This window comes from Siphateles boraxobius, unplaced genomic scaffold (genome assembly GCF_051911475.1).
Source record: "Siphateles boraxobius isolate OS27281-9 unplaced genomic scaffold, OSU_SipBor_1 65, whole genome shotgun sequence".
NCBI lineage: Eukaryota > Metazoa > Chordata > Actinopteri > Cypriniformes > Leuciscidae > Siphateles > Siphateles boraxobius.
In genome coordinates this window covers 9,565,580-9,582,115 of record NW_027509192.1, presented here as the reverse complement: position 1 = coordinate 9,582,115, position 16,536 = coordinate 9,565,580, and the positions used below count along the sequence as shown (strand labels likewise).

Below are 16,536 nucleotides of genomic sequence, written 5' to 3'. Positions count from 1 at the left end.
AAATTACACCATTTACAAAAAAGGCAGGAAGAATGTATTAGCAGTCTGTCATTGGCTTATGCATTTGAAACTAAAAATAGACTTGATTTGAGATAGCTGCCCTACATCTTCAATTACATTATGAGCTGTTTCTCTAATAGCAAAACATCAAGGCCTCATTGGTAAATGCACAATTGTTTTGTCCTTGAAAGTAGTCTTGCTTTTGAGGCAGCAGGCCATCATCTATCATTTTCCAAAACAAGCTCTAAAACACTGTATCCCTTACCTTAATCCAGTATATTTACAATGAGTGGATCTGTTTTTAGTCTGTCTAGATTTTAATTTAAATGTAAAATCAGTATTTAGCATTGCAGTGGACTTCATATTGTGTTATTTGATTATAGATTAAGTTCACTCAGAAAAGTTGTCTTTAAGATGGTCAAAGTGACAGGGTCTTTGTGTACTTTTACTAACAGAACGCACAGTTTACCAGTGTTGGTCAAAGAACTTACCCCTAGGGCCTCTATAAGATAGTAGCCTTGAAAATTAAACTAGTTTATTGGTTTAATATATACAGCCTAATACCTAATCCCGCTGGTGTACACAAATGAAACCCACACTGAGACCAAAATATTTTTTTTTCTTCTTTTGCTAAAAGGATTGTTAAAATAGGCTGAATATGTACTGTACTGTACGTCTTATGGTCTGGATATATTTTCATATTTGAAAACTTTTTATTTCAAATAACTGGCCTTAGTAACAAGTACTATATGGTCTTGTTGATTAGCTGTGATTTCTTTACACAAAAATAGTTTTGTGTTAAAGATGAATGCACTAACTTTAAATAATATTTTTGAATGTAAAAGTTGCTTTGCTGGATGCGTCTTGAACAAAACAAAGAACTAGCAAAATATGCACATGGAACAGTGAACCTCAGAAAATGGGTCACCGAAAGAATCGTGGTTAGAATCGTGAATGACTCATGACAAAATATTACATGTTCAGCTGTTGCTGATTTTAGTACAAATACAGAACTCTCTTAAAAATAAAATTCAACAACTTTGGTTTGCAGAGGGCTACCAACTACACACTGAAAACTGAATACACTACAGACGTAAGGTTTCCTCCTTTACAATGACTTGAAATGCCAAAATAGAAATCAAAACAAATGGCATAACCTGTACATATAAATCAATATAGCTGACGTGGTCATTTATGTGAAACGCTTTCTTTTCAGGAAGTTCTATGGTTATTGTAATTCTAATTTCCTAAAGGTAAAAAAAGACTGCAAAGTTAAAGTACCTCTACAAACCTCTATTAGTTCAATTTCATTCCACATCATCATGTCATTTGACCATATGTCATGCATACGTATCCATCTTTGCATGTGACCTTATTAGTTATACTCCTGAATGTAATCGTTTAATGATCAAAATTAAAACAAAACTATTTTAAGAAGATATATTTGAAGCTAACTGTCTTTATGGTACTGAAATATGCATATATTAATGGGCTTGGCTTCTGTTTACCCTAAGATGTTGTCGAGAAGATGCTGTGATATTTCCTCGTTATTTGGCGCTATATGAATCTTAGTTCTCTTCTTCTTTAGTGCAATATTCAACATTTTGTCTTTAAAATCTCAATGCAAAAGTAGATTTCTGCTGATTTGCTGTAAAGGGAACCATCCTGGTGATCATCAATAAAAAACATAAAATTTGGAAGAGTCTTTCTGTGTGGTTCGTTTTGTTATTTTATTTTCCACTGACACTTAACTTGTCAGACAGTTGACTAAAAAAACACTGCATGAAAAGAGGTGTATATGAACCAGTATAACCACCGCAGAATTTTGGACAAATCTGGGAGTATTACTGACCAGATATGGGAAATACCAAAGGTCCATGATGAAATGATACCAATTCGGATGTGTATTAATGAGGTATTCTTCCATGCAACAGCCATTTGTGGCCATGGCAAGTAATCCCCTTAAAGCCGAGTTCACACTGTACGATTTTGGCCAGGATTTGGCTTTTTGAGACTTCTACGACGATCCCGGATGTAATACAGCTCACAGTCACCGAATGTGTCACAGATTGATGATGTAAAACTACAGACGAGTCCGTTTTTAACGCGTCTTGACTGTTGTACAGTCTGACATGAATGACAACTGAGATCCTACAGTGTGACATGGCTTACAGCGGTATTCATGTTCATAGTCTGACAAGCAACAGTCATAAAAAAAGGACTACTATAAATTGTACAGAGTGCACCTGGCTTAAGGCATTTTTTTCAGGGGAAATTCAAACCTTTGTGCCACTCTGCCCTCCCTTTTTGGTCGTTCATGTTAATGGATTGGTTGCTTTGAGGCTAAACCCACCCCCAAACCAACACACAGAGGGTCCTCAAAAGTCATTTAAATTTTAAACTTGAAATTGATCCCACCCAAAACCCTTACAGCTGGGTGATGGCCCAACCTATGCAATACCACATCTATTTCAGTCAAAGATTTTTTAAAAAAAGCAGGAAATAACACATGAACTTATGAGTCTTATTCCTCACTGTAGCTCCTGCATGCATCCACATTAACAACATCTTCCCCATCCTACATTGAGCTCCACCATTTATGTCCTTCACAATGCTCTTTCTGTGTTTGTCTCAGTTGACCTCATCTCCTGCAACTGCAAAATAACCGTAATGTAACCACCGAAAACACTCACTACAAATTAATAACAGCATACCTATTTAAAAAGTTACATCAAGTTTTTTTTAATCAATTTCTAAACTTACTGTTGTCTCTCTTCTGCCTTTTTTGACTGTTTCAGCTGGGCCAGACTGAGATGAAACAATGAAAACTTCATCATAGCCAAATTATAAATATATAAGGGAGGCAGAATACATAAGATTAGTAAAGAGAAAATATTTAATTGGATAGATAAAAAACAATATAAAAAATGGATATTAAAAGATTGCAACAACATTCTGAATGTTACTTTTTATAATCGCAGAAGATGACCCTAAGAAACTGGACTTCCTCAAGAAGTCTGCCGGGCACTGCAGTGTTTGCAGGTTTCGCTAGAGAAATAAGCTACCTGGTCTCAAACAACGAGCTCAAAATATGCAAACTGATCCGGCAATTTAAAACAAACAAAAACCTAAGAGACCCCTGGTTTTGGGGGGTGGAGTTGCAGAGGGAACCATACACTGTGCATTCAACTGATGGATGCACAGAACAACAGATAAACGCTTTCTCTTCTGCATTCAAGTGGGCAATTAAAGCAATCTACGAATAGATAGTGTATCTATAAATTTTTACAGTGAAAAATAAATTACTGGCTTCTTTGATGTCACTGACAAAATAACTTTCTTAATTATTTAAAAACAACAATTACACTCTGGAATGATTGAAAGGGATATTGTTCCAGTTTTCTGTTATGTTCTGCCAAAATATTCGTTTTCATTCCTTTTTTCAAGGACCAAATGACTTGGCATTGCAAACTGTATTCTGTATTCTAACGTTAGGGGAACATTATTTTAAAGGAAGGGGAATATTAAAATAAAGTTAGATTAACGTTTGGGGAACGTTAAAGCAACGTTATTCTAAAGTTAGGGGAACGTTACAGTAACGTTATAATATCGTTATCTGTCTCATTTACATGCAGGCGCAGAACGCGCATTCTAGCTGTCGCCTGTAGTTCTCTCGAGCCCCTTTCACACAGAGATTCCGGAAAATACACGGATAAAGTGACCCGGGATTTGACCCGGGTTCGTTTGATTTTGGTTCATTCACGGTCCGTGTATCTTTTGGTCATTTGATTCCCTGTTTGGAATGGAATAACGAGAAATGAAAACAAGCTCGTTTATTCGTTTTTCTGTTCAGTTAAAAAAACGAAAAATTAGATTTTTGCTCTCGATTTTTCATTTTTCATTTGTGGTTTACAAATCGGTTTATGGGTTCGATATTTCATTTGCACACGTGGGCGGCGCTGAAACGCCCCTTTCATTCTTTCTGTCAGGCAGAGTCACGAGTGCGGCATTGACAAATGCACTTTAATAAAATAATGTCTGAAACCACCACTCACTGTTAACTACGCACAATATTTGAAGCAGAAATATGTTGCTGGTCACGTACGTTAACTCGCGCTGCTGCGACTTGCAAGCGACCCATAATGTGAGTCACAGTAGGCCTACATATGACAGATTATTTTAGCAAGATGTATTTCCCATTGATAAATACAGTGCAAATAGTTCCGTCTCTTTGGATAAAAGGGAAGTGGAAATAAAAATCAATAATAGGCTGAACTGTAACATGATCATATGTTCATAACATTTACCACTCTCGTCTTTTATTTACATCAAAAGGTGTGTGTGACACATGTACAGTATAGGCCTAAATAATTTAGAAAATTGAATAGAAATAAAGTTAATATTTATAAATGTAAGCATGTGTAGCCACATGAAAATAAAGAGACAGAAAATAGAGAAGCTAGAATCAGTGAACGTACAGAACGTACTTACAAAATTAGCAGGGTTTGGTATTAATTCAAATCATGTCAGTTGACGAGCACGGCATACCTTTACAATTTTATTAGTTTTATTATAAAACTAATACAATTCTATTACATACTGAATTGGTCGACGTTTCTCTGAGTTCTGTTTATTATGTTGGCTTGAGAAAGCCAGCATATATTTAAACATTATTGCCTATAAACATTATACTGCATATCAATTGACTTGGGTTATCTGAGCAATAAAGGCGTAATACTTAATGCTGTCCAATAGAGTGCGAGACAGGATAATCCGTCTTTCTACTCTCTTTTCCGGTGGTGGACGAAATCACCAGACTGGAGAAGGAGCGCTTCCATCTGAAGGCAATATCCCAGGGCACACAAGGAGCCTGGACGAGATGGGATGCTATGATCAACAGGCGTATTACCTGGGCGGACATCTGGAGGACACCTCAATCCAGGCTCAGTTTCCTGTTAAGGGCGACCTACGACACCCTTCCATGCCCCAGGAACCTCACACTGTGGTATGGTGAGGAAGTGGGCTGTCATCTGTGTGGGAGCGCCAAGGCAAGTCTCCGACACGCTTTGTCGGGATGCAGAGTGGCACTGACCCAGGGACGCTTCAGGTGGCGCCATGATGCAATCCTGGCGAAACTGGCCGAGATTCTGGAGGGTGGTAGGGTTGCAGCAAACCAGTCACTGGCAACAGAAGAGCATGCCCTAACAGGATTCGTAAAGCCTGGCGGTATACACCTATTGCCTGCCCAGAAGAGGATCAGCATGCTCGCACCTGGTAAAGAGTGGCAGATGCTGGCAGACCTTAGGAAACAGCTGGTCTTTCCAAGAGAGATCATGACTACCACTCTCCGACCAGACATAGTCATGTGGTCCACAGTGGCGAAGCGAGCCCTCCTCGTCGAGCTAACCATCCCCTGGGAGGAGAATATGGCAGCAGCCCACGAAAGGAAGCATCAGAAGTAAGCCGAGTTAGCAGCGGAGTGTAAAGACGCTGGATGGAAAGCAAGTGTTCACCCGGTGGAGATCGGCTGTCGAGGCTTTGTGGGCAAAGCAGTAGTCCAGCTGCTACGTGGAGTGGGCGTAACAGGCTCAAGGCTGAGGAAAGCCACGGGGGTGCTGGGAGAAGAAGCGGAGAAAGGGAGCTACTGGCTTTGGTTGAGGAGGAAAGAGATGGGGTGGGGATCATCACCCCAGTAATGACAGCTGCAGGGGGTGGCAGGGAGACGTCCCCAGCATGCCACCGGCCCCCCCGCCTGGAGATGTACTGGTCGTGGGGGCGAAACATCTATGAACGGCGGTGTCCAGCTGATGACCCTGCAGCTGTCCCAATTGGCACCAGAGGAGGTGCGTCAGGCTTGAAAGCCAGAGCAGGTAATGCCACCTCACCTGTACAACAAACTTTTCCTGTTTGCTTCAGTTTGTGGGAACGCAAAACTTTTGCGTGGGAACGCAAATAACTTTGCGTGGGAAAGCAAATAACTTTGCGAGGGAACGCAAAACTTATGCGTGGGAACGCAAATATCTTTGCGAGGGAACGCAAAGTTTCTGGGGGGAAAGCAAAAGTTTTGCGAGGGAACGCAAAAGATTTTTTTTTAAAAATTCTCCCATCCTAAATTTTTTTCCACCACCACGTCCCTTTAGGGGCTCCGTATATAAGGGTCCACAGCAAGGATGCATAGATATATGGGCGTGGTAAACAGAAGAAAAATGAGTCTGCACATGCGCATAACCAGGAAGTAGCACATCTCGATGGGTAGCATGAATCGTCAAAACACCGGCCTAAGTAGTTAAAATTGGAAATGAACCACGCCCTCTCAAGTCGAATTTACCAGTAAGTGGGAACTTGATCATTTTGATACAGTTACCGAGTTAGACGGGCCATAAACTTTAAACATGGGGTTGGGGAGAACGATATAATGTTAGCTGTGGTAACCGCTATTCTTTATTAGTTTGTTGATGTCAAAGAACAGGACGCTACATATTATTTTGGCTTTAATAAGATTTTCCAAAGAATAAAGTTGTCCTCCATTAGTGTTCTTTCCTACAACAAAGCACATGAACGCGACGAGCTCAGTAATCACATAGAACATTTCCCGATAACACCCGGAAATGTTGGATCATGGCAGGCAGCATTCAACAGTTTCTCCTCCTCTCTCTTAACAATGACATTACCTCTACTATTATGCTAACTGATCATCCACAGCCCTTCGAAAATCTCTTGGCAGGAGCTGAAGTGGTTGTAAGCCTCTCAGGGAACCGGCCGATGACACACTTCTTAATTCGCGAGCTCGCCGTGGCGGAGTAGCACTACTGGTCTGGACTCGAGCTGTTGCTATGACGATGTGCTTTATATTACCACCAGCCGTTACCAGCAGGCCAGATTTTAGGGCAGAGAGGTGGGAGCAATTTATTATATTGTCTTTCAAACCTAATGGCCTCGATAACCTGTCAGAATTTATATCACACATAAATTGTTAAATGAATTACGCAGCTACTATGCAATTCAAACTAGGCAAAGTCAATACGCATGATATAAATCACTTCAAAGACCCGATTCTGAATTTTATTTCACTATTCCACTCCATCAGGTCCCTCTGGGGAAATATACGCTGGACGTTTAGCATATGTGTCCCCAAATGAATGAAAACAAACACAGTATGACTTCATCTTTAGCTATCAGGTTGCCCGTGATGACTTCACACACACTTTACTTTGCAGTCTCACAGTTGAAGTCGATAAGCAGATGAGATCCGTCCCTATAGCAACACAGCAGCACAGCTGAGGGCAAAGCATGAGTCATCATTATTGTTTTGCTTCACTCTCTTTGAGACACACCACAGATTGAATTTTAAAACGGCATTAGGTCTGAGAGACCAACAAATCATTTCCAGGTATAAGTCAGTGATTCGGTAAACTCTGATGCACCCGTGCCTTTCATTCATAAAACATAATACCACACACAAATACACATTACAGCAATTTTATTAAGTAATACAATTCTTTAAAATTAAATATACTTATTTAAACTTTACAGCTTAAACACAACAGCAGATTGCAAACAGCTGAACATTCTCGAACAAGTCTATTGCAGCTCATTGGGCACACATTTAATTCCCCAAAAATAACTTTTGCATTTCATAGAATACAAATACAGCAATTTTCTTTTAAATAAAAACAAAACAAAAAAACATGATCAAACATCTAAAGAAAAAAAAATCATAAAATAATTATAATAAACACAAACCAAAGAACAGTGGTAGAATAAAATTTACTCGACTGGATCTGATTAAATATTCATATTTCGTGTGGTCTTATTGGTCTATATGCTCCTTTGGGTATTTATTCGAGTTGCATTATTCTGTGCAATGTAATTACATTGGTGTGGGGTGACAAAAAAAGAAGCACAGACAATTACTATTGTCTGTGATGTCTCTGTCTCTCTGCCACTGAATCTGGGATCATAATTACTATCTCACTCCAACGGAAGAGCTAATTACTGGTTCCAGAGCGGTATTTGCTGACAGATCAAACTATCAGCTGATGAATCTCGGCCAAAGTTGCTCTGTATTGTTCAGGCAGAAGTGCAGATAGTACGATATTAGCAGCTTACAAGTTAAAACTAGGACCATATCAATCTTAAAGTCGATGTTTCTGCAAAACTAATCAAAAGTGTTTCCAAGACATCTACTCATTGTTGAATTCAAAGTTGGATGAAGACTCTGCTACAGATGGAGACGATGGCCCGGCACTGGATACCGTACTGGGAGGGTCACCGGTGTCTGCACACAAACATACACAGAGTTAGAGGTCCGTTGCATGAAAGGGATTTTCAACAAACATCTTAACTACCTATAAGTGTTTATACAGGGTTTCCGCAGGGCATTAAAAAGCATTACATTCGAATCCTACAGGCATTAAAAAAAATTATATAGTTTTGAAGAAAATGTTATATTATAAATTTATTTGAATATAGCCTTCAAAACAAATAATTTTTATTTGCTGTCGCAAAATATGTAGGCTACGGTTAGTGATAAACGCGGAAACCGTTTTGGTAATTGCTTCCGGCCGGAGCAAAATTACCGTGATGCGGAGGTGACGCGGGCATTTTGTACAGCGGTGGACAGACTTATAACTAGACCAGAAAAATTGAAAAAGTTCAAATTCCAGCAGGTGGCTGGAAGATAGTTTAACCCGTTAAAATATCTAACGCTATTAACGCAGCATCCGTTAATTTTTGTCACCCTTTGGCTAGTTTTACAATATGATCCCGCTCTTATTCATGAAAATACTTTTTGAATAAAGTCTCAAATGGACGTGCAGAGTTGTGAGAGAATGAGGCGTGTGTGAAATCCGCGTCTCTGTCAGCAGCAGCTGGTTTTAAAGGGACAGTAACCAGTAATTCTCTCCGTCATTAATGACAAAGGGAACAGAGAAAATCACTAACTGCTCTTGACTAAAGAACTTTTGTAGCTTTAATAAGGATTAGTCTATATTTAATCTATAAAGTTTGATAACTTTATTCAATTTCTGCATTCTTCTGTAGTCTCTATGTTAGTCAGGAAGGGCACAGATAAGTATGACATTTATTATGGGTTTATGTGAGGGTTGTTCGAAGTTCACTTAAATTTAAAGTTGTTATTTTTTTTTAGCCTAATAAATGTATAAAAAAACATAGCTTTCAATTACACTGTAATGTTGAATGGTTATAATTAATGGTTAAAATGGGGGATACTGACCTTCATTCACAAAAAATGCCATTAAACAAGTATTTGAAATATAACGTCTTTATGTTGGTTCTACATTAATATGGAGATTAACTGTGAAATTAATACATTAAAAAATATATAAACTAAATGTATACAAAAATGTAAGTGTTTTTAATTGTGATTAATCACGGTTAATCCCAGAAAAATGTGTGATTAATCGAGTTAATTTTTTTTAATCGATTGACAGCACACAATATATATACATCTCCGTGGTTAGTCATGGGTCATGTATGGCATTAAAAATAAAAAAAGGCCATTAAAAAGCATTCAATTTAATTTGAAGATACCTGCAGAAACCCTGTTATACTAGGCAGTTCACAATAGTTTCTAGCAAAACACGGCAATGGAGAAGCAGTAGCTATATGTATGAAATCTTCCACAATAAACTGAACAAATCAGACCACTGACTTTTAACAGTTTAACATTTACGAAACTAAACAGCTGTACAACAATATTTGAGTTACGGAGATTTTTTAATGGGGACTGACGGACGACAGAGCATCTTAAAATCCGAGCACATGGTTTCTATGAGTGTACACACACCGCCGGCGTCCAACTAGACACTGGAAGATACCTTTATATTTGTCAAACTCGTAGTTTTTGTACTCGCGCATCAACACCACTGTTCCTGTATGGTGATATGATTCACAGATTTTGCTCCCTTGAAAGGACAGAATGATGCATCCTGTGTTCGGTGCCTAATCCTGTGTGCTAACCGGCTTTACAGTACTGGAGGCAAGGAATCTAAACCAAACTGGTCCAAAGACAAAAAAAATCTATTATTTTAGGGGACAGGGGGAAACACCCAAGCCTACCACAATAAACAGTTGCTTTTTAACAAATTTTCTATTTGTAGTTTTTGTCTTTTGAAGAAAATATCCTTTAAATCTATTCGTGTTGTATCATATTCATTTATTTTAATACATTTTTCTTTTGAATAAAATTACATTTTAATCGAAAAACATATTTTAGTGAATGAATGTGCAAAATTTGACCAAAACATTAAAACATATATTTATACACTTCTATTGAAAAGTTTGGGGTTGTGCTCTTATGCTCATCAAGGCTGCATTTATTTGATAAAAAATACAATAATTTTTTTTAAAAAGCATAGTTTATCCTTTTTGCTATTCTACTTGGCACTGCTAATGTCACAGTAATTTACACTTCACCTTTAATAGGGTCATATGATGTCATTTTAAAAGATCTTTATTTTCATTATAGAATGTTCACATGCAATTTTTTTTATATACTGTATTTTATTGCAGCTCCTCTATTCCCAGTCTGTCCGAAACACCCTAATTTCTACAAAGCCCCTCCTTCTGAAAAGCTCAGAGTGCTCTGATTGGCCGGCTGACCCAGTGCATTGTGATTGGCCAAACAGGTCAAGCATGTGTCGGAAATGTAACGATCCTCACCTTAATTCGAACACAGCGTATCCGCGACATGATGACCAAACTACAATTCACTGAAACCTTGTCTTTATTTGTGGCATTATGCTAATATTTCACATTGTGACTTGGACTGAGGTTATAATATCTGGACTTGGATCGAAGCGAAAAAAAAAAAACATTCAGCCAAACCAGAACCTGTTGGCAGATTCTAAGTATTTGTTTCATCAATCATCATTCACATGACCCCATTTATATAACCAAAATCCTGCTGTAGTGCCCTACATAAAAATCCTTAATGTTATGTAACCAGAAAACAGAACAATTACACTATTAATCTAAGAGATATATTTGTCTTCCAGCATGTTCCTGGCCCTGCTTTCACAAACGATATTATAGTAAATGGGTAACAAAGAGGCAGACATAGCAGTGACTAACGCAACCCAGATTTTTACTGAAAGCTGCTGCTAAGGCCCAGACTGAACATAAATCACTAAACTCTCAGGGGAAACTCTGCGGCATTAAAATCCAACAGTAATCATCTAAATGACAGAGTTAAAAAATAGAATAAACTCGATTATCTACTTTTTGCAGTAAATACATCTAGTCTAATAATTTTCACATGTAGTCTAATACGAGTGAACATTGAAAGTCCCCTCAAGGTTCCTTCCCCTACTAAAAAACATACTGTGGAGGACGGTTATGAGATAGCGGTATGTTGATATGTATCATGGTAAAGTGAGGTATACTCACACCAGATGGGTTTTGCAGCCGGTTGGTTCAGCTGGACTGGGGTGGACATTGGGGTCTCCTGACTATCAACATCTATGGATGGCTGGGAGTGTGACTCAAACATGGCAGACAGAGCTAAAGAGAAAAAAAAAGGAAATGTGATTTGTACACTACCGGTCAAGAAACATTTCTTATTATTATGTAACATATAATATCCCTTTTGATCAATTTAATGCTTCTTTGTCAGGGGTGCCATAACAGGGGGTTAGGATGCTTCCAAGGGCCAAACTCTTGAATGGTAGTCTTATCGCAGTTTACACAAAAATATTAAGCAGCATAACTATTTTTAACATGGATAATAATAAGAAATGTTGGTATACTTTACAAAAAGGTCTCATTTGTTAACATTAGTACATTAACAAAGATTAATAAATACTGTAACAAATGTATTGCTCATTTTTAGTTAATGTTTGTTAATCATAAACTGTTCATTGTTTGTTTAAGAAGTATTGTTGCTGTAGAAGAATTGTTCATTCTTAGTTCTTGTTAAATAAAGTTAAACTAATGAAACCTTACTGTAAAGTGTTAACAAAATGTTTCTTCAGCGGCAAATCAGAATATCAGAATGATTTCTGAAGGATCATGATTCTAAAGACTCGAGTAATGATGCTGAAAATTCAGCTTTGCGTCACAGGAATAAATTACATTTCAAAATATGTTACAATAGGAAATAGTTATTTTAAATCGTAGTAATAATTCACAATATAACATTTTTCATTGTAATTTTGATCAAATTAATGCAGCCTGATGACGCAACCCTATGGTGAACATAAGAGACTTCTTTCAAAAACATTTAAAAAAAAAAAAATCCTATTTATTCCAGACATTTGACTGGTAGTGCATATAGCAAAATGCAAAGGCCCATTTTAAATTCAGGGGGCCATTTAAGATGTTTCAATGTGTTTGGTGTCCATTCAGTGTAAATTAATTATAGTTTATGTAAAAGTGATCAACATTCTCGTTTAAATTAGATTTCATGATTACCAAGTGTAATAATAAACATGAATGTATCCGTCCACTTACATTTGAGCCTCTTGAATTGTGACTGACTCCCGTTCTTGCAACACGCCGTGAGGAACTCGTCCACCTGCTTGAGGGACAGTGAGTTGTGCAGTGTCTCCAGTGGATAGATGGAGGGCACCAGGGAGCAACCTTCAAACCCTGCAGCAGATTCCATATTCAGTGGCAGCCATCATTACAGATATCCCACAAACACGCCAAATATCAAGCCAACCTCATGTGACCTACAAGCACTGTGTGGCCACACAAACTCCACCCAACACCATTTAGTCATTGGGTATCCAGAACTGTTTTTAGGGGACAATTGCAGCCTAAAATCTCAAAGATGGAACAACAGCGCCATGATGCAACTAAAATTGCATTCTACCATGTTGTTGGCTTTGGACATATTAGAATCTTCATAATTAATTTGACGGAAATTAAAACTAGAACTTTGGTCTGCTAAGAAAGTGTTTGGCATCTCGTCTGCTGAAAGAACTAGAATGGACTGCTGCAGACTAATAAACCAATTAGGAGCTTTACATGTTTAACTAACCAAAAAAATGCTGGAGAAACAAACTTTAATGACGCTAATACAGTAGATGAGTTTAATTACTTCTTTGTTTGCTAATGTGTTTAGGTTAGCAGTAATGTAACTAGATGATGATAGAGAAATCATTTAATATTGAAGTGGCACGTTTAATTATGACAAAAAAAAGAACATCCTCAACCTCGAGGCAGTTTAATTCAGCACTTCACATCATAAGGGAGATTTGCATATTGTTTAAAAAAGCTTTCTTTATCTCTTAAGCTGAGTGCACTGTAATTCTTGTCTGTCCTTTACAATGGTTTGTTATCAGACTGAACGGTGTCCTCCAGTGAACTGTTAACTTGAGAACTTCACCAAGCGGATTATTCAGTCAGTGAGTTGAATTCGTGAACGAATCAGTCCCGATTTATGAGCGAATCATTTTGTGTTTCCACGGAAGCAATCAATTATGTCAGGCTGATTTGTTTTGCATAGCAAATCTAGTCATGCTGTTTGTATACTGCATATTGCAACATCTACAAGCAATAAATCAGTTTGACTACTCTGCTATTTTTACACCAGACAAACCAGAACACTATGAATCTTCAATTAAAATACAAAACCTTAGAATGATTAACATGAATAAGCAAATAAGTGACGTGCATTCCTGTTCCTTACACTTGTTGCATATTATATATATTAACTTTTTTCTATTTCAATACAGTTTAAAATGTAATTTATTCCTGTTATGCAAAGCTTAATTTTCAGCAGCCATTATTCCAGTCTTCAGTGTCACATGATCCTACAAATATTTTGTAACATTATAAATGTCTTTTATTTCACTTACTGACCTCAATTTGTCCTTGCTGAATAAAAGTATTAATTTCTTTAAAAAATGCTATATATACATAGAGAGAGAGAGAAACAGAGAGAGAGAGCGAGAGAGAGTATTAAAACCTTATAATTGTATAAATAATAAATGTGTTGATAAACTATTTTATGAGCATGATTAATAAAATAAACAAAATTTCATATTGAACATCAGTGTTGAATCAGAATTCATGTTTTACCACTTCATAAAAGCAAAACAGCACTGAAGGCATTTACATTACTTTTACCCATTTCAGGCCTCTTGTGCCTAATTCTTTTTTCCGTTTTGGGAAATGGTAAAATTGCCTTTTCAATTAAGTACTCTAAAAATGTGTAAAAAGGTGCAAGATGGCTTTATAAGAGCATTATACTTACTCTATGGAGACGTCAACATAAGCAAGCGGTCTTCACATTCATCGAGCCATATGTACATGCATGCGGTAAGAAAAGAGGAACAGAGGTTATGAGGTGTTATATAGCAGAAAGAAAGGCCACTGAGTGAAGAAAAGCAAGAAGTCAGATAAATGAGCAGAGGAGACACTGTTAAGCTATGGCAAAAGCTGAAGCCTCACACTTTGTTGCACGTTTACATCAAAAACAGACTAATAAGACCAGAAGCGTGGGAATGACTGAGCAAATGACAAAAGGGCTAACCAAAGAGGCATTCTGGGGGTTTGTGGCCAGCACAGAGGAGGTGGGAGGAGCAGTGGTGTAGGTGGTCCGCAGAGAGCCCAGCTAACAGCTTCACCACCTGACGCTCATCTAAGAGCGCAAAGATGAAAGGATGCAAGCGCTGAAGGTTAACAACAAGTGTCTGGAGAGAGGAATTCTGGGAAGGTAGAGGAGAGGTGGGTAAAGAATGGTGTTAGTTTTGAATAGTACTTTTTGTATTTATAAAAAAATAATTAAAAAATTGACAATTGAAGAATAGTGTTCATTTTTAAAAGTATTATTCAAGTAGTGAAGCGTGGAAGGTAGTGATAGTTTTCTCATATTTTTTCCCATCACCATGTTCCATTAGGGCCACGTAGGAAGGTAAAGAGTACCTTTTATTTTTGTTAATGTTATAAGTAAATAAAGTGATACTGTAATTTTCCTAAAATGGCAAGGACAGGAATTTTGAGAAGGAAGAGAAGAAGAGAGAAGTTAAAGAATAATGTCGGTATTATTTATTTGTAATTCTTGATAAAAATAAAGAAAACAAAATACTTTAAAAACAGGGATTCTGGGAAGATGGAAATTTGAAGGTAGTGATACATTTTAAAAGTACCATTATTTTCAGATAGATAGACAGATAGATAGATAGGATACATAGATAGATAATTATAAATAAATTCAATGTTTCAATTTAATAAAATCTTTAAAAATGCTCATTTTATAATTAATTATTGAAGATGGGGAGTCAGATTCATAAGCAGAATAATTCATAGTGTCAGGAGAAAGCGGAGGGAGAGTAGGAGGGAGAGGGATGAGGTAAGCAAAGATGTGGCAGAGATGGAGGAGGGGTGGTGTGGGCCGTAGGGAAGCGAAGGCTTCGGGGATTGAGGAGGGAACTAAACACAGCAGGTTGAGGAGGAACAAAAGGATGACAGTTGGAGGAGGAGGAGAACGAGGAAAAGAGAGGCACTGCAATGAGGATCCACTGCCTTAACCCCTGCTGAGATGTTTTTATAGGAGTGACTCAGTAACGTATAATTGATGACCTGAAATGAATGCTTTTTGTTTTGTCAGGACCTATTTTCAGAGGCAGTCCGAGTGCAATTAAAGTCCATGTAAGAAGCAAAGCCTCAGAAGATTGGGCGAAGCTCTCCGCATTATCAACAAATGTTCAACTTATGCTATTTCTATTTGAATGAAACATTTCACATAACATGTAAAAACTCCTGAGGTTTTTTGTAGTTACAAAGTCAGCTGCAACAAGCAGCAATAATCTTGACCTGGAGCAATTTTCCATGCACTTCTGTTCTATGAAAGCTAATTTTACACAATATGCATATAATACAAAACTATTGCCTCTGTATTATCTAACTGATATTCTTCATCTGTTTTTACACGGAAAAACAGTCCAAATAAATTACGTAATATTTCCAATTAAAAATAATCACTATTATTTACATAAATAAAAATGAAATTACAATAATAAAAACTGGCATTAACAATGCAAAATGCTAATGAACACAAATAAAAATTATTAATAATTATATAAATAATAATAATAATAATATATAAAATAAATTAAATCAATAGTGCAAAATAATATTGATGTCAAATTACAAAAAATACTAATAATTATAGTTAAATTAAGTGACATCAACAGTGCCAAATGCTACCTAAATTACAATTTATCACATAAATACTATAAATTACAAAATTAATAATAAATCAAAAATTACAAAATTAATAATAAATTAAATAACAATAAATAAAAGTGCAAAATTCTATTGATGTCAAAATATAATAATTATAGGTTTCCCTTTATTTTAAGTTGTCTTTGTCACACTATAATTATACATTTAAGTATTGAGTAATATTAAGTAACTACGTTTACTTACTATAGGGTTGGATTAGGATTTGGTTTGGTTTGGTTGCATGTAATTATGCTTACTTTTAGCATATAGTTATTACTATACTAACTACATGTAACAATGGCACTGTAAAATTAAGTGTTACCTAACTATATAAATAGTAAT

The 16,536-nt window shown here is 36.9% G+C and overlaps 1 protein-coding gene across 13 annotated transcripts in view; it reads right to left on the bottom strand.

Annotated features, from left to right (window-relative positions):
• Positions 1–7,463: 7,463 nt before the first annotated feature.
• The window catches only part of ppip5k1b (diphosphoinositol pentakisphosphate kinase 1b), a 38,296-nt gene continuing 29,223 nt past the window's right edge, over positions 7,464–16,536 (bottom strand). For all 13 annotated transcript variants that reach the window (XM_077210762.1, XM_077210766.1, XM_077210769.1 and 10 more), the window contains 3 exons: positions 12,472–12,609; positions 11,410–11,523; positions 7,464–8,278 (listed from right to left, as the gene is read on the bottom strand). In XM_077210762.1, coding sequence (XP_077066877.1) covers positions 8,184–8,278; positions 11,410–11,523; positions 12,472–12,609 — 347 coding nt within the window. In that variant the 3' untranslated portion in view covers positions 7,464–8,183. The remainder of the gene's footprint in view (positions 8,279–11,409; positions 11,524–12,471; positions 12,610–16,536) is intronic.